The sequence below is a fragment of the Cervus elaphus genome, chromosome 28, assembly GCF_910594005.1.
Source record: "Cervus elaphus chromosome 28, mCerEla1.1, whole genome shotgun sequence".
Taxonomy (NCBI): Eukaryota; Metazoa; Chordata; class Mammalia; order Artiodactyla; family Cervidae; genus Cervus; species Cervus elaphus.
In genome coordinates, this window is record NC_057842.1 from 16,817,480 (window position 1) to 16,836,750 (window position 19,271).

The 19,271-nt window shown below is 39.2% G+C and overlaps 1 protein-coding gene across 1 annotated transcript in view; it reads left to right on the forward strand.

Annotated features, from left to right (window-relative positions):
- The window catches only part of CD109 (CD109 molecule), a 136,389-nt gene that overhangs the window by 69,539 nt on the left and 47,579 nt on the right, over nt 1-19,271 (forward strand). The window contains exons 8-17 of the mRNA XM_043890530.1: nt 1,590-1,686; nt 1,955-2,096; nt 2,790-2,899; nt 5,339-5,563; nt 6,364-6,465; nt 6,547-6,609; nt 8,532-8,708; nt 11,436-11,588; nt 15,967-16,041; nt 16,558-16,618. Of these exons, the coding sequence (XP_043746465.1) occupies nt 1,590-1,686; nt 1,955-2,096; nt 2,790-2,899; nt 5,339-5,563; nt 6,364-6,465; nt 6,547-6,609; nt 8,532-8,708; nt 11,436-11,588; nt 15,967-16,041; nt 16,558-16,618 (1,205 nt within the window). The remainder of the gene's footprint in view (nt 1-1,589; nt 1,687-1,954; nt 2,097-2,789; nt 2,900-5,338; nt 5,564-6,363; nt 6,466-6,546; nt 6,610-8,531; nt 8,709-11,435; nt 11,589-15,966; nt 16,042-16,557; nt 16,619-19,271) is intronic.

Consider the following 19,271-nt stretch of genomic DNA (forward strand, 5'->3'; position numbering starts at 1 on the left):
AGATTCTTTCTTCTCATCATACTAGGTTTAAGAGGATTGTAAAGAAAATAACATGGCATACATCTAGTTACTTCCATAACGTTTGTGGACAGTAGAACTTCAAAAGTATTGTTTTTATAATCTAAGGCTTATTAAAATGTAGTTATTATTTGATGAGTTGAGACATTTGTATCCTGGAAATGACATGGAAAAAATGGTGGGGAGAAATATATGAATTATAATGATAGGTTCACTTGTTTTAGGTATTATTTTGTAAACCTATTGTGCTATGGTTGTTTCCTGAAAAAACAAACAAAAAAAATCCTTGTTTTGTTAATGATATCATAGAATATCTTTGACTTACTTTTTAAAAGTTAAACTGTTACTTTCTGAATGATTAGTTTATTCCCCAAAGCATCTAGATTCTGTTTAGCACAATAATGTCAGTATCCTTGTTTCATGATTATCATAAATAAATCAGCTTGGGACTTGGAAAACTAAATCCATGTCACATTTAAATCAAAATTAAAAATATTTGTGTCTGACAATACTTTAAATAATGTATGAATTCTCAGCTCCCTGTACTATCATGTGATATAACTTTTAAAATAATGATGTTCTGGTGTTCTAGATATGCATTTATTTAATTTTTAACAAGATACAAGCAGAGTTAGGTTTTGAGAACTCTTTTGAATGTATGAATTTGATGCTGATATTGCTATCTGGGGGTTTCCACTAACTTTATTGTTTTTGTTTGGAAGGGTGGTACATTTGAAGATGGACTGTTTTATTTTTTTAAATTTTGGAATATGCTATATTTTATTATCAGTTTTTGAGTTGAATTGATCCAGACAAGGGGATGTTTTCTGTGATCCAGATGAGGGATTCAGGAAGCAGGAGTTAACAGTCACATTTTTAGAGTGCAAAATAAAATTAGCTTTCATGTTTGGCTGAGCATTTCGTAATAGAGATGGAAGGAACCCAGGAAACGGATTTACAGAAGGCTTTCTGACAGTAAAAAGATTTACCAAAGACAGCCTCTCCTTTACACAAAGAGACTTTCCCTTCGTGAGAGACGATACAGTTAAAAAGTAGAATGCAAATCAGCAAGAGTGATATCTTCTTGACTCAAGAAGATAATTTTGATTTTATGGATAATTTGCTCTTATTTTAAATTTTCTTTCAAAAAGTGAATTTTCAATAACTATGAGCACATTTGGTGCCCTGGTGTGTTGGTCTAATAAACCCTGATGGTTAATATTGAAACATGCAGGAAAAACATTTTAAAATGTTCAAAAGTTACAAAGTCTCCTGGGCATGCAGTTAATGGGCCAGCCCAGACTTCTAAGAATAAAAGATTTTCATAATCTTTTAAGAAATCTTTCAACGGGAAACTGTCACTTCCAGTTAGGATCAGATTTTCTCCAGGAGGCTGGGTAAAGTGTGTGTGTTGTGAACTGTTTTGAGGTATTGTAGTAAAAAATCTTCCCACTTTGGAGAAGGATCACCATTTATTAAGCACATTCCTATGTTTTAGTTTTAAAAAGTTGTAGTAAGAGCATGTTTTTAATATAATTCTTTTAACTTAGGTCCTGTTTATTATTTTTCAGGTATACATATGGGAAGCCTGTGAAAGGAGACCTAACACTTACATTTTTACCTTTATCCTTCTGGGGTGTGAAGAAAAATATTACAAAAACATTGAAGGTAACTTTTGCGGATCTCTTTTAACCTGTAATGGGGAAAAACTATGTGTACATTCCCCAGAAATAAGATTTTATACCGAATTAACAAAGAGTTGAGCATGAGAAAATCAAGAGCTTTCTATCATTGGACAAATGAGAATTTGCCTGTTTATTAAAGTAATTAAAGTGGAAATAGAACCTTTGTATTGTTGTGACTTAGTTTGAATTTTATTTCTAAAATTTGAAGTGCTAAAGTGAAGAATGAAATTGAAAATTTTTTAACAAAACAGATAAATGGATCTGCAAACTTCTCTTTTAATGATGAAGAGATGAAAAAGGTAATGGAGTTTTCGGATGGACCTTCTGAACACATGTACCTGTCTTCTCCTGGGCCAGTAGAAATCTTAGCCACAGTGACAGAATCACTTACAGGTTTGTAGACTTTGAAACACAGGCGAAGCTCTGTATGATGTGCTGCTCTATCATTTCTTATATAATTAGCATGTTCATTTGAGGGCACTGTTGCCTAAGGATGCTATTTAATGCTGAAATTGTCATGAATATTAGTCTTAACTTGCAGAATGTTTTCATAATGAAGGGGAAACTTATTTTCTTTGAACAACTGTGCTTCAACCACCTGTGATAGGTATTCATAATTTTTTCCATCTCTACCGTTTTTTCCAACCTGAAAACTACATGGAAGGGCTACCTTTTCAGCTGACTAACCATCCTCCTTTTATTTTTTTTAAATAATGTCCTCTGAAATCTCACCTCCTCCAAATTCTTTTATAACGTGTTCTCTTTTAATAATAAAATAAAGGTTAATTACTTGGATCTTTCTGTTGCTATTTTAATGGCTTTCATCAATTCCCAGAAGTACAAAAAGACTATTCTGTCAGTGACCTTGGGTGCACATGTCATTGATGGGGGGCTCTACTGGTGCTCAGAAGGGATCCACAAAGGACATAATGGAACTGATGTTCCTTTTTGTGGCCAAGCCAAAGAGGCTTCTGTGCTCTGATATCCTAACCCTTTGGGAAGTAGCTCAGATGGAGAGATGTGGTGGATCGAAGCTGGTGGTTATATATTACTTTTACTGTCTAAAGGGTGCAATTTCCAAAACAGGTATCTCAAGAAATGCAAGCTCCAATGTATTTTTCAAGCAGCATGATTACATCATTGAATTTTTTGACTATGCTACTGTCTTGAAGCCATCTCTCAACTTCACAGCCACTGTAAGTTGGCATGTTTAATAATGGTCTAAAGCAGTAAGTTCAGTTTAGTGAAACAGGATGGGAGAGAGTACTTTTAGTGGTTTTCAAAAAAATTTAAGCCCAAAGTAGATAAGTTACTTTTCCCCTTTAGATATATGAGGCACACAGCATTGTTTCCAAATGACCTCTATCTAATTTACTTTTAAAAAGTAGTTTCCAAAATATATTTTATTCCAAGTATTTTAATAAGTAATATATGTTAGATATTTAGAAATTAATGGAAGGGTTTAGATGCTAGTAAAAAAATTTCAATTTCAAAGTTTCAAATTTCAAGTTGATTTTTATGACTAATTTTAGTTCTAGCAAAGATGTAGCATTGAAGATGATCGTCTAGTCTGGGACTTCTCCAGTAGTCCAGTGGTTAAAACTCTGCCTTCCAATGTAGGGGGCGTGGGTTCAATTCCTAACTGGGGAACTAAGGTTCCCCGTGCTGCAGGCTGCCCTCAAAAGTTAAAAAATTATCAATTCAGTCTCACTTTTTTGAGAGAATATTGCATTAACATTTATTGGCCAAGTGAATTTTGACAGTCTGCAAGGCATGCTGCCGGGTGGGGCTTACTGACTTAGGAAGACCCCAGCCCCAGTCCTGGATTCACAGTATTTGTGATGGTGAGAAGAGAATACACACATGGCTGTAATTCAAGGCAGGATAAATGTGTCATGAACACATTTCTGTAGGGATTTAAAACTGGCAAACTTTTTCTGCAAAGGGCGAGATAGTAAATATTTTTAGCTTTGGGGGCCACGTGGTCAGTCCCAGCTGTGCGGCTCTGACATTGTAACATGAAAGCAGCTGGAGCCACTTGGTAACCAAGGGAGGGGGCCGTGTTCCAGTAAAACCTTACGTCAGAGAGACTGGATTTGGTCTTCCTGCCTGCTATAGTTTGCTAGGCCCTGGTGTAAAGAGAAAAGAGTCAGTTTTTGTTGAGCAGATCAAGACAAGTTTTAGAGTTTCCAGGTTGGTGACTGTGGAGATTTGGGGGAAAGAATGTGCTCAGAGAGGGTCCTTTCCTGGTTCCTTGGCCTGAACATCGATCCTTTTCATTTTGTTCAACATCCTTTTACAATAAACTGGTAATCTAGTGAGAAGAAAAAGTTTTAGCTCCTAATTTTAACAATCTTATAATTCAGACAGTTTGAAAGGATAGTTATAAAGAAATCTGCAGAAACTGTCACCCAGGAATCTGCACATGGTAACATCCAAATGATTAGAGGGACAAAGAGAGTTCAGGGAAGAAGAGCTGGCTGGGGGATGGGGTGGGGGGGTCGTTGGAAGGGGAAGATTTAGGTTCTTGGTTGCAAGATCAGCAGCATTTTCAGTGTTTGAGTGTGTCAGTTGAGAGCGGGCAACAAGATGAGCTGAGATGCAAAGCAAGAGTTTTGGGTGGCAAGTCAGGGTGCAATCAGGTGTCAGTGACTGGACCCTGCGGGGGCTGCAGAGAGCTCATGTCTGGGAGCGATCGGAGAGGAAACAAGAGGTGAAGCTTGGGGATTGCAAAGGGTCCTCCATGTCCCATGTGCTCTAAGGGATCGCAGAGGGTCCTCCGTGTCCCACGTGCTCCGCGGGGATCGCAGAGGGTCCTCCGTGTCCCACGTGCTCCGCGGGGATCGCAGAGGGTCCTCCGTGTCCCACGTGCTCCGCGGGGATTGCAGAGGGTCCTCCGTGTCCCACGTGCTCTACACAGTGAAGAGCTTGGAGCCTCATGAACATGGGAGGGATGTGGCAAAAGCTGGGTTCCAGGGTGACTGGTGGGGTCTGTGTGTGGGAGGAGGGCGGTAGCCCTGGCATGAAGCCATGAGGAGCCCCACAGTGGTGGATGTGGCTGGAGAGCTTGTAAAAGACGTTTAGGACTTGGTAGGCATCAGATTGGGAAGGTGGGGAGAGGGATGGGCAATGCACAGATGTTAAGTATGGTAGAACTGTGGTATTAGAACAAGAGGGAAAGGCAAGATGGTTTCCCAGTTTTAGATGAGTTAAATTTGAGACAATGGGGATGTACAGGTAGAAATTTCCTTGAGGGCTTGGAGGTAGGGAGTGTGAGTTCCAGAGCTAGGTCAGGATGGCAGCAGGAGTGCTGAGACCTTTGAGGGTAAATGATAATGAGGCTTTGACAAATTCCCACAATTCGAGAGAGGGAAGGGGAACCAAAACGGACACTGATATGATGTAGAAACAGAGGTGTGGAGTGAAGGAGGTTGTTGTGGAGCTGTGGAAGGCAAAAAAAGTGGAGTGGAGGCTGCCTGGAGAGACCTCTGAACCTGGACGTTAGGGGACTGCTGATGACCTTTTGAGAGTTCAGGTTCATGGGAACAGCACAGACGGAAACTGGATTCGATTAAACTTAAATCCTTTGCTTCTGTTGTTTACCTGATTTCACAGTGTTTTCTTTTGACAATTAGGTGAAGGTAACCCGTTCTGATGGTCATCAGCTGACTCCTGAAGAAAGAAGAAATAATGTAGTCTTAATGGTGACTCAGAGAAACTATACTGAGTACTGGAGCAGATGGGACACTCGAAATCAGGATGTAGGGGCTGTCCAGATCATAAATCACACTGTCCCCGCAAATGGAATCTTCAAGATCGAATTCCCAATCCTGGATGATTCCAGCGAGCTACAAGTCAAGGTGCTATGTGTTTCCCACCATATGTTCCTGCAACAACAGCATTAAAATTGCAATCTGGTGGCGGGCACTCAGCTGGTTGGGAGGTTAACGTGCACAGGAAGTAGACACAGTTTTATTTAAAAGAGCGGGAGAAGGGATTAAAATGTATTTAATGGTGGTGGCTGAGTTAGACTGAACGCTTCCTTGTAAATTCATTTTGAAGAGCACAGTAAAATAGTGACCGGAAGACATGACGGAGAAGCACCCCCAACTCCCAGTCTAGGTGCTTTTCAATCATTTGGAATTGTATTTTGGCAGGAGCTGAAAATGAAAGGGGAATATATTTTTTACATCCCCCTCCCTCTCTGGGTTACTCAGCCCTGCCACAGTGTGGCCCCTCTGAGTTTTCCTCTCCCCAGCGGTGGACTGAGTGAGCTGATTCTGTTTCTTGTTGATAGTTGAGCTCTGTGTTGTGGGGAGAAGGAAGGATTCCTTTTCCATTTTCTTCTCTCCTCTCACAGTATGAGAAATCTCCTCTCAAAGGTGTGAGAAGACACCTTTGTTTTGGAAATAAGTTAGGACTGTGTTTTTTCCTCTTAGATGATGATGAAGAAGACCATCTAACACATTTTACAGTCATCAGTTTCTTTACAATGTAAGCTATAAAATGATGATGATCCAATGTCTGGGGAGTATATTGTTTGCTGTATGAAAAAAAGTGAAAGTGAATTTGCCTTTCACTGATTGTCCAGCCAGGTCACATTCCTTATCCTGATGCTCCTGAAGATGAAAGTTTATGGCTCCCTTTTCTTTTGTTATAGGCCTCTTTTCTCGATAGTATAAGTAACATGGCAGTTCATGGTATGTTTAAGTCTCCTAGTAAAACCTACATCCAGCTGAAAGCAAAAGATGAAAATATAAAGGTAAGGCTTGCAATCATGTGTTAATATAATTGAACCGTCTTGACATTGATATGTATTTATTAATTAAATTTTTTTTCCTAGGTGGGATCACCATTTGAGTTGGTGGTTATTGGCAACAAGCAGTTGAAGGAGTTAAGTTACATGGTAATCTCTTTTAAAAAATAATTTTCTTTATTTTTAAATTAATTTTTGACTGTGCTGGGTCTTCGTTGCTGTGAGGGCTTTTCTCTAATTGCAGACAGCAGGGGCTTCTCTTGTTGTTTAGCACAGGCTCTAGGGTGCCCGGACTTCGGTAGTTGCAGCTTCTGAGCTCAGTAGTTTGCGGCTCCCAGATTCTAGAGCACAGGCTCAGTAGTTGTGGTTCACAGGCCTAGTTGCTCCACGGGATGCAGAATGTTCCCTGACCAGGGATCGAACCCGTGTTTCCTGCATTGGCAGGTAGATTCTTTATTACTGAGCTACCAGGGAAGCCCTGGTAATCTCTTACATGATCTAAATTTATGATCTATTGTAGAATCGTCTGAAATAGTGTCTATTTTATGTTTAAACTGAACTTACTGATTTTTAAAATTCAGCCTCACACTTAAAGAAAACATATTTTACATATTATACATGCACAGGATATAGTATTTATATACATTCTTACAGAGTTTTCTGTCTAAGTTGCATATAAATTTACTTTACAGAAGTTAACGTTTTTTTCCTTCTCCATAATGGATTATGTTATAATTACAATTATAGTATGTTGACTATAGCTCCCTGTGCTATACAGTAGGTCCTTGTTGTTTATTCATCTTATATATAGTAGTTTGCAACCCAGCCTCCCAACCCATTCCTCTTCTACCTTCCCTCCCCCTTGGAAACCTCAAGACTGTTCTCTATGTCTGTGAGCCTGTTTCTGTTTCTTTTTAAAATTTTTCTAAAAATTGTGTATTTATTTTTGGCTGTGCTGGGTCGTTGTTGCTGTGCGTGGGCTTTCTGTAGTTCCAGTCAGTGGGGGCTGCTGTTCCTTGCAGTTCTTGGGCTTCTCATTATGGTTACTTCTCTTGTTGTAAGTATCAGCTCGGCGTGCGTGGGCTCGGTAGTTGCAGCTCGGACTTAGTTACTCCTTGGCATGTGGAACCTTCCCAGACCAGGGATCAAACCTGCATCCCTTGCATTGGAAGGCAGATTCTTAACTCTGGACCACCAGGGTAGTCCTTTGTGTCATATTTTGGATTCCACATAGAAGAGATATCATACGCTTTTTGTCTTTTTGACTTATCTCACTTATCATACTAGGTGCATCCATGTTGCTATAAATCAGCCACATTCCTTTTTAAGCTGCCCATTTATACTGAAATCAAACTATCTTTTTTCTTTCTTTACCTATATTTGTATTTCCAACTTAAGATGAATAATGAAACCACCTTGCATTATGTTTAAAATTTATATTTTTATGAGGTAAGCCACATATGTTCATTGTGTGTGTGTGTGTGTGTGTGTGTGTGTGTGTGTTAGTTGCTCAGTCATGTCTGACTCTTTGTGACCCCATGGACTGTACCCCAGCCAGGCTCCTCTGTCCATGGGATTCTCCAGGTAAGAACACTGGAGTGGGTAGCCATTCCCTCCTCCAGGGGATCTTCCCCACTCAGGGACTGAACCTGGGTCTCCTGCATTGCAGGCAGATTCTTTACTGTCTGAGCCACCAGGAAGCCCTGTGTTCATTATACAAAATTATAAAACGTAAGAAAGAAAAAAAGAAAATTGCTCCCCTAGCCTTGTCATTTTGCTAATCCATCTCTCTGAGTGCTGCTCTGCGTTCCTTAAACTTGGGAATAGATTCTTGTCTGTCGAGATGCTGTTGCCTCCGTGATGGTTACTGTATCTTCTCCTTTTCTAATGACCAGCGTATATGCCCTGTGTTAGACAGGAAAGTTTATTTGTGGGTGTGTGTATTCAGAAAGGATTTGACGTTGGCTTAAGTCGAGAATTTGTATGTATGCTTAAAATTATGAAAGCATAGCTGATATTGAGATTCTCATTATCTTTAGCACAAAATGAAACTCGTGTACTCTTCTTTTCAGGTCGTGTCCAGGGGACAGTTGGTGGCTGTAGGCAAGCAAAATTCAACAACCTTTTCCTTAACACCAGAAAATTCTTGGGCCCCAAAAGCCTGTATCATTGTGTATTATATTGAAGATGATGGGGAAATTATAAATGATGTTCTGAAAATTCCTGTTCAGCTCGTTTTTAAAAATAAGGTAAGATTTAAGGTAATGATGTTTAAAAAGAAAACTTCATATTCATAAATTCTGCAAAATGTATTTCTTTAGAAAAGTATCATTAAAACAAATTGGTTAGAAATTCATATTTTTTCTAGAACTCTGAAAGTGAGAGCAGGTTCTAAAAAATGTTGCTGTGTAAGATGCTTTGAGGAAACTGTGTATAAATAGCATACTTCCAAGAAACTTCTTAGTATGAGCTGTAAGAAATTAGTTTTGGTTGTGTTTGCAAAGATAATTCTTCCATTTTTATATGATAATGTTTACCACATTTACTCCAAAAGAAATTATGTATTTGGAAATAAAATATGTTTAAACACAAGAAAATTAATGAATCTTTGCGGATATTCAGTAATGACTGTGGAATAAATGTGTGGGATGTAGAGAGGCAAGAGATGTAGTTTCAGAAATTGTCAGCACACAAGTGCAGTTTGGAGCTATGGAGTCACTGAGGTGCAGAGTAAAGGGTGAGAAGTGCAAGGTTTGCATATTATGTGTTCCCCTCTCACCTTATTAAGATATGAGTGGAGAAGAGTAAACCTAACACAGTGGCTTAAGAGGCATGTGAAAAAAAAGATTGTTAAACAGGCAAGTTAAACAGGGAAGGAAGACTTTATTTAAGACTATTGCAGTAGGGGAGAGAGACAGAACTCAACTCCACTGAAACAGAAGGCAGGAAGGTTTTTAAATACTGGGGTGAGTTAATGAAAAAGTACTGGAGGACGTTGGGGGAGGGATTGGTCAATGTGAGCAGGCCATCTGTGAGTTTATAAGTTAGGCTCCTATTCACTCACAGAGACTGGGAGATCAATCAAGGCTCTTTCTTGATGATTAACACTTCAAAGTGAAAAAGCTGGCTTAAAACTCAGCATTCGGAAAACTAAGATCATGGCAACCAGTCCCATCACTTCATGGCAAATAGACCAAGTGACAATGGAAACAGTGACAGACTTGATTTTCTTCGGCTCCAAAATCACTGCAGATGGTGACTGCAGCCATGAGATTTAAAGATGCTTGTTCATTGGAAGAAAAGCTATGACAAACCTAGATAGCATATTAAAAAGCAGAGATATTTCTTTGCTAACAAAGGTCCACATAGCCAAAGTTATGGTTTTCTTGCTAACAAAGGTCCACATAGCCAAAGTTATGGTTTTCCCAGTAGTCATGTATGGATGTGAGTGTTAGTTGCTCAGTCGTGTCCGACTCTTTGCGACCCCATGGACTGTAGCCCATCAGGATCCTCTGTCCATGGGATTCTCCAGGCAGGAATACTGGATTGGGTTCCATGTCCTCCAGGGGATCTTCCCAATCGAGTGATCAAACCCAGGTATCCTGCATTGCAGGTGGATTCTTTACTGTCTGAGCCACCTGGGAGGTTGGTATATGGTTCAATGGATGTGAGAGTTGGACCATAACAAATTCTGAGCACCAAAGAATTGATGCTTTTGAACTGTGGTGTTGGAGAAGACTCTTGAGAGTCCCTTGGACTGCAAGGAGATCAAACTAGCCAATCCTAAAGGAAATCAACCCTGAATATTCATTGGAAGGACTGGTGCTGAAGCTGAAGCTCCAGTACTTTGGCCACTTGATGCAAAGAGCTAACTTATTGGAAAAGATCCTGATGCTGGAAAAGATTGAAGGCAGGAGGAGAAGTGGACGACAGAGGATGAAATGGTTGGATGACATCACTGACTCAATGGGCGTGAGTTTGAGTAAACTCAGGGAGGTGGTGTAGGATAGGGAAGCCCGGCGTGCTGCAGTCCATGGGCTTGCAAAGGGTTGGACACGACTGAGTGACTGAATGAAGACACTTCAAAAGGATGGCTCCCAGATCTTTGAGAAAGACTTTTCTGCTGGTAAAACTAGCAGGAAGCTGGGAGAAGGTTTACATCTCAAAGGAGCAGAGAAAACATTTGCAATTGCAGATTTTCTAAGGAAAGGGAAATCAGGTAGTTAATGTCAGGTAGAAGCCTGTCTAACATTCAGGTAAGCTCAGGGATTCATTAAGGCCATCTTCATCAGGTGGTACAGCCACTGGGGCATGGGATTGTTGGAATAGAGCTGGGCAAGATGAACATTCCTAGGAGGAAGAGGCCTTCTGGCAAAGCCATTAGGTCCAGCCCTGGGTGAGAGGACTGATGCTCTTTAAGAAGCACCAGGAGGACTGCGCTTTGCTGAGGGTTGATGACAGCCATCGAGGCACAGAGCAGTGGGCCTGACTGGTGTTTGGTCTGATGGCCTCCTCCTGGGGAAAGGCACCCCCGCCCAGAGTAGGCAGTTCTGTGTGCCCTCAGGGGTCTTACTTGCAGGTGCTCACTTCTGAGTCTAGGTGGCCAGCGTGCAGGCGTGTTCCTGTCCTCGCCCATGGATACTGACCCTCCCCGGGTATGGCAGACACTGTCTTCTCTTCAGTACCGGCTAGCAGCTGTGGGGTGGGAGGCGGAGAAAGGGAAGAAGGGTAGAGAAGTGAAGGAAAACTTTGATATATACTCCAGTGAGAGGTTCCATGACTTGAGGACACTGTGGGAGTGAAGTTTGTTTTTACTCCTTTCCCTGGAAAAGACTTGTGGATGGTTTTGGAATGTCCCTGAGCCAACACAAGTGTAGACTCTTTGTTAGATTTTGTCACTGATCTGCTATTGATAAGACATATGAAATGCTTTAAAAAAGTGTGTTATATCAATACTGTTTTTTTCACTTTCTTAGATACAGCTATTTTGGAGTAAAGCCAATGCTGAACCATCTGAGAAAGTCTCTCTCAGGATCTCTGTGACACAGCCAGACTCAATAGTTGGTATCGTAGCTGTCGACAAGAGTGTGAATCTAATGAATGTCTCAAATGATATTACAATGGAAAATGTGAGTTTAGGCATTTTTTCATTACAAAAATACGCACTGAAAGAGAAAAAAAGAGAAACTTTACTGTGTTACTTCAAGTTTTAAAGGAAATTTCATTTTTCAAGTATAAGTCAGTAATAGTAAAGCTTCTGAATGAAAGGGATCTGCATTCCAGTTGTCACGTTGGAAAGAGTCTATTGTGGTCAACTGTCTTTGCTGTCTTATGTGAAAATTGTCACCTAGAGTTTCTCCTCATTTTCAAACTATATTTTAACTGAACACACTTGAAAAAGTACTAGGAATTGGACTTGCACATTTATGAATGACACTGGGGAGAGCTTTAGGTAACTGTAAAATACTTTTTATTTTGGTGATGCATGATGGTTATAAATAATTACAGTCCTCACTGAATCAGGAATTTGCAGTGTGTTCAGGGAGTGAAATCATGTTAATCTTCAGAAAACGTACAAGGCAAGGAATATATGAACATCTAGTGTTACATAATCTAATCCCCTATTCATCAGTCGTTTAATTTTTATTTATAAGTCCTTTATATATCCTTGGCAGTGGAAATGTAGACTGTATGAACTATATCCATTTAGTGATTAACTATAGTGATTAACAACACTTCAGGAAGAAAGATATATGTGTATAGGCTAATTTGGACATATTGTTGTACAATCAGTCCATTTGAGAAAAATTATGTATTTTTCTTCAGCCTATCCAGCAAATTTTTCTCATTTTCTTTAAAAAAAAAAATCCTTTAAAACCCATTGGTCACTTTTTATCTCTTGATTTTACTTAAATTCATTTATTTAAAAAAATCGATAGCATTTTGCACTTGATTTAACTGATGATAGTATCTTTCGTTTTACAACTTGCTAAATATCTTGATAAATACGTTATTTCATTTTTTCTTCCATATGTATGTGTACACACAGAAATACACACACCTGTGCTCTCCCTGCGTCTCTGTCTCTAAATCTCACTGTACATTAAATTCTGTCATATATAAGATTGCTATCCCAGCTTTCTTTTGTTTCACACTTGAGTGGTATGTTTTTCCATCTTTTTATTTTCAACTTTCTGTAAATTTTTAAGTGTATCTTGTAGATAGTATATTGTATTTTGCTTTTTTTTAAAAAATCTAATCTGACAGTATCTTAATAAACTTATTTAACCCATTTACAAATTAGTCCTTGTTCTAATTAGGACTTATTTCTGCTTTTTTATTTTATAATTTAGACTACTTCCTTTTTGTTTCTTTTCATTCTTCTTTCCATGGTTTTGGAAGTTACACATTCTATTTTTGTTCCCATGATAGATGTCCTTATGGCATGAATTGTACTCATGTTTATTTATCCTTGTTGATTTTTTTTTTGTATCTTTATCTGACAAATCAAGCATTTCGGTGTGCCCTCATATTCTTACACATCCTTTTTGTCTCTCCCTGTCCCCATCTCCTTCCCCAACCCTGGCCAGATCATGTTGCTGTTGTATAGAATTTTAGTTCTTTGTCATGGTGAATTGCCTCTTCAGTCTATGCTGTTCCTTAACTTTTTGATTCTGGAAATTATTTCTTCCTATAGTTCCTCTTCTTTCCATTTCTTATCCTTTTCAGAGATTGGCAGAGATTAGCATGTCTACTTTTTTCCTCCATATTTCTTAGCTTTTTGTTTTATGCTTTTTTTGTCTCTTTCATCTGTCTTCTCTGTATTTCTGTGGGTGAGTTCCTCAACTGACTCTATCAGTTGGTAGATATCCTACTTTTATGTCAGCTATTATATTGTTAATTATTATTTTCATTTGTTTTTTTCCTTGTTTTATATTGCTAATATTTTCTCTTATCTGTATTTACTATGTTTATTTTAAATTCTTGAGCTGACTTTGCAGTATTCACCTCACATGCTGTATGTTGTCTGATTGGATGTCTTTTATGGAAACTATACTTGTTGGATAGCTAGTTGAACTGATTTGGCAGCTGTTCTGTCTGTTGGGGAAGGCTGAATACCAGGCTCCAATCCGTGTAATTCTTGTCAGTTTAAAGAGAGGGGAAGGGTTGAGCTTCAGGGACTAGAGAACTACTTTTGATTCTCCCTATGTGCTGCCCCCTTCCACCCAGTGGTTCATTTTTAAGCTCCTAGGGAAAAGCGGCCCAGTAAGAGGTAATCTCCTGAGGTGATGACCCACCAGCTTGGAGGGGTGGGAGGAGGAGGGGAGGAAAAGTGAATGCTTGAAGGCCAGGGGTCTGTCTAAATGTTTCCTGGTTCTTTCACACCAGAAGGGCAGAGGTGCTGAGCTGGTATTGTCCTGGCCATTAATATCCTGGTATTATCAGCAGACTGCCTGCCCACTGCCTGCTGGTTTTGGCAGTGAATTGCCGGGATGATTGTCCTAAGGCTACCTCCTGAAGAGAAGCACAAGTAGAATTTAAAAGCCTCTTCCAGCCTGCTGCTGTGTATCAGCTTTCTGCCATCTGCTTCCTCCAACACCCCAACTGGAGATACCCTTCCCTCTTCTGAGGGTTTTCTTGTTCTACTCATATAAGTTTCTTGCTTGCATTTCGTATTTCTCAAGTGTTGGCTGTAGAGGAAGGAGTCAGGAGCCTATGATAATGGACCATTTTCCATTCTTTCATTTTTGTTAAATTTATGTATGCTGTCCAGAGACTTGTGAATGCCTTGGAATAATTTAAGTGTCCTACATCTTCCAGGACTAACCTGCAGATACCAGACTTCCATTGCTGCAGCTTTCTCACTGAACCAGTGAGGAAAAGAGGACTTCCGTATGCAAGAGATGCTTCTTCCTAGATAGTTCCATTGATTCACACCTGCATTGCACATATAGGTCTTGTGTGGTAGAGTTTGAGTTATGGAATGAAAAACTTTCCTCTCCATCCTGTCTGGCTCTGGCTTCATTGTCTATAGTTGGGCTAACTATATTGGCCAGCTTGTTGAGATATTATTGAATTTTCTGTTTTCTCATTCTGTTGCTTTCTTCTTGATGCCTATTCTAGCATCATGCTTCCTTACCATGGGTGTAGCAATGCTATTGTTAGTAAAGCAGAAGCAGTGGTTAGGGTGTTTAATGTTAAACTTGATATGTTTTTAAACTTAGAGTTGTCCATAATTCTTTTCCCTGTCTTAATTTCCCAATCTTAATGCTAATGTAATTGAGGTAAATGTATCAAAGTAGTTACCAAAGGGTTATAATATCCTAACTTTTTTTTTACCATAGTAAAATATATATAACATGACATTTTCCATTTTAATCATTTTTAAAGGTATAGTTCAGTGGCATTAATTATTCATAATAATGTATAACCATCATCACTGTTTATTTCCGAAATTTTCATCATTCTAAATAGAGACTCTGTGACCATGAAGCAATAACTCTTCATTACCTCCTTCCCTTTGCAACACTGGTAACCTCTAATCAAATTTCTGATCTTATGAATTTACTTATTCTAGATATTTCACATGAGTGGAATCATGCAATATTTGTCCTTTTGTATCTGCTTTACTTCACTTAGCAAAATTTTTTAAAATTTATTTTTAGTTGAAGGATAATTGTTTTACAACAATTATTGTATGTTGGTTTCTGCTGTCCGACAGTGTGAATCAGCCATAAGTATACATGTGTTCCCTCCCTCTTGAACTTCCCTCCCATCGCATCCCCCAGTCCACCCCTCTAGGTCATCACAGAGCACTTGTTTAAGCTTCCTGTGTTATGTAGCAACTTCCCACTAGCTAGCTATTTTACACATGGTTATGTATATGTTTCAATGCTACTCTTTCAATTTATCCCACCCTCACCTTTCCCCGCTGTGTCCATAAATCTGTTTTCTGTGTCTGCATCTCTATTCCTGCTCTGCAAATGGGTTCATCAGTAGCATTTTTCTGGAGTTCATAAATACACATTAATTAATTTTTCTGTTTCTGATTTAACTTCACTCCGTATAAATGGCTCTAGCTTCATCCACCTTGTTAGAACTGACTTGGATTCTTAACTGATATTTTTTAAGGTCTTATGTTAACCATCACATTGACCCTCTTTATCTTTGTCAAAAGTATGACTCATTTTTAATGCTGATCTCTACGTGTTGGCTTTGTCAACAAGCCCACACTTCTTAGGAACTCTTGATTACTGAACAGAATAAAAATAAGTTTAAAGAAGAAGTGTATTTTTGGCTGATAGAATTATGAACATGGCATTGACATATTCATTATTCCTCCATTTGTGTCATTTTCAAATTTGATAAGCATATGGTCTATTTGATGTAGTACATTTGATAAGCATGTGTACCTGTCTTTTATTCACAGTACATATCAGAAATGTTGAGAGGGCAGAACACATTGATATGAATGCTTTCATTCTGTATATTTTATCTTTTTCTTAGGTGGTCCATGAATTGGAACTTTATAACACAGGATATTATTTAGGCATGTTCATGAATTCTTTTGCAGTCTTTCAGGTATGTTTAGTTTGCTCTGTAATTTGAAAATTTATATATATATATATAATTTGAAAAGATATTAATATATTTACTGCTACAAAACTAACTTCAGTTGCTGAAGTGCAGTGTGTTATATAAGTGTAATTTGAAATTGAAAGATGGCCATCCTTCTTTTAGTCCATAGTCTTAAAAGCAAATGAGTAAATTCATCATTAGAGAAATAATGGAATTACCATTAAACAAGTAACTTCTTTCTTTTATATCACTTTCCTTGACTCTGAAATAGCTCTTTCTGCATGTGAGAGTGTGTGTGTGCTTGTGTGTGTGGCTGTGTGTCTTGTTGTGAGAAACTGTATATGCATGTATGTATTTAAACTCTCAAAAATGAGCAAGAGTTAAAAAAGCAAAGGGAGGTATTTTCACATGTTTTCACAAAAACAAAACAGCAAGAGTGAATTAGGGGTATAGGTAACTGAAAATTTAGAGGGCGTTTAAACTTATATTTTAAATGAAAATTAAAATGATTCTTTCTAGGAGTGTGGCCTCTGGGTGTTGACGGATGCAAACCTTGTGAAGGATTACATTGACGGTGTTTGTAAGTGAAATCTGGCAAAGTGCTTTTTAAGTCATTAAATCTTTCATCTCAGGTATTTATAGTTACTTATGTAAGTATGAATACATTCTAGTTGAATATGGATATTGTAATTTTCATTTTCTATTCTTTTATCCTATAGTGTTTGGAGTTTAATGTACTTGGAAGTACATCTGGGCCATGACATGGAGTGTTCTTCAGCTCCTGTTTAGATCTTTCTAATGATTACTTTCCATTTTCTCTCTGTAACTTTTTGACATGCTTACATTTCTGGACATATTGAAAGATCTTATGCCTCCAATTTGTATTGTAAACTGCGATGTTACTTTGGAATTAGTTAAAAGGAGGCAACATGTTTTTGAAACATTTCTGTTCTCTGGCTTTTTATTGTGCAGCTAGAAAATAGCCCAGATGCCATGAAGTATGTGGTACACACACACACACACACACACACACACACACACACACACACACACACACACACACACACACACACACACGTCTCCTTAATCTGAGTTCTTCCCAGGCAGGATCACATCACACATCCCTGTTTCCTGGATTGCGAAGTAGACTTGACCACCCAACTAATTAAAAGATGTGCTTTAAGGAAAATTCACAAGGCGTTTTACTTGAATTGTTCATTTTAACTTCTTTTAAAAAATTAACTGATTGATTAGACTGCGTCGGGTCTTAGTTGCACTATGTGGGGTCTCCGTCACATGTGGGATCCTTCGTGTGGTGCAAGGACTCTAGTTGTGGCGCGTGGACTCGGTAGTTGTGATGTGGGGGCTTAGTTGCTTCATGGCGTGTGGGATCTTAGTTCCTGGACCAGGGATCGAGCTCCTGTCCCGTGCATAGCAAGGTGGATTCTTAGCCACTGGACCATCAGGGAGGTCCCCATAAAATATTTTGACTGAAGGAAATGTATAAATGAGAATGATTAATTCTAGAAGCTGTTCTCACTTCTTTCAGGTAAAATGATATGAAATCATTTCGAAAGACTATAGAACTATCATAGTTTCTATTCATGAGTCCCCTGATTTCTACCCCATGTTCCTCCACTAAACTCCAGACTCTCCATTTTGGGGTTGGTTCTTGACACCGTAGGACACCTGAGCCTCTGTCCTGAAGTTTTAAGAACAATTTTATAGTCTTAAAGGTTTTATGAAGTCATTATGATCTCTGTGTATTAAAGACACTTGGCACTTTTAGCTTTCTTCATGTAATCATTTATCCTAGGCAGCCTTCCAACCAATCTGATTTTCCATGCTCTCTCTGTTGGTCTCAGCTTTTACCCAGCTTTGTTTATGTTTACTTATCAAATCCTGGTGCTATCATACTCATTCTATTTTTAGTAACACTTATTGTAATCTTTACCTTTTCTGAGAACCTTCTACCTCTTCACTGTAACAGAAGAAACCTAATATTTTTACTGGTATATTATGTTCTTGGAAACCTTCAAGTAATTGACATTAATTTTTCTGCCTCTCTTCTGGTTCACGGTCTGAAGGTACATGTTGTTGTTATTTAGTCACTAAGGCATGTCTGACTCTTGGGACCCCATGGACTATAGCCTGCCAGGCTCCTCTGTGCATGGAATTTGCCAGGCAAGAAAACTGGAGTGGGTTGCCATTTCCTTCTCCAGGGTATCTTCCTGACCCAGGGATCGAACCCACATCTCCTGCATTGGCAGGTGAATTCTTTACCATTGAGCCACCAGGGAAGCCCCCCATTCCCAGTAGGTGAATAGAGTTCAGTATTTTCTTGGCTACTTCAAGACCATTGTTCAGCAGTCCTCAGTTAAAAGCCCCTTATCATTTGAAGCTCAAAAATTTCAATCACATATCCTTTAATCAACATTCAGTCACCTACTTTCCCTTTGCCTCTCTCTATATTAATGACTCTGGCAGAAGGTTCAGAGTCTGACTACCTTGTCTTCTTGGGGGATTTGAAGGTGTGGGTGGCCCGTCTACTGTCATGTGATCATCACCATGGCAACAGTAGTCATAGGTTACGTCATCACCTGCCATGGATCTACCCCTGACATTTCAAATGCCTGTCCTTCTCCTTTATATGTGCCCTCACTCCCCTGATTCTGTTACGTGTCTTCTTTGGTTTTGGCCTCTCCTGGTCAGTTTTGGTCACTGACTCCTTCTGCCCATATTTGCCCCTGGTACCTGGACCACGGGCTTCCCAGGTGGCTCAGTGGTAAAGAAACTGCCTGCCAGTGCAGGAGATGCAGGTTTGATCCCTGGATAGGGGAGATCCCCTGGAGGAGGAAATGGCAACCCGTTCTAATATTCTGGCCTGGGAAATCCCATGGACAGAGGAGCCTGGTGGGCTACAGTCCGTGGGGTTGCCAAACAGCTAGAACATGACTAAACATAACACAACATCGACAACCTGGACCACGTGGTCAGTCAGTTTGGTAGAATTCTTCCCTAGTCCTTGGTCCTTCCATGACATCTTCCCCATTAAATTCAACTCTGGAACACCTTGATTGTTTATCTTACCCCTCCTGATTCTGCACCCTGATGCCCCACACATACCTTAAATTCTATATGTCACAAACCATTGCTCTTCCCTAATATGATTTGACTGATATATGAGCTCTTGAATTGATATGATCTCATATATCTGTTAATGAAATCACCAT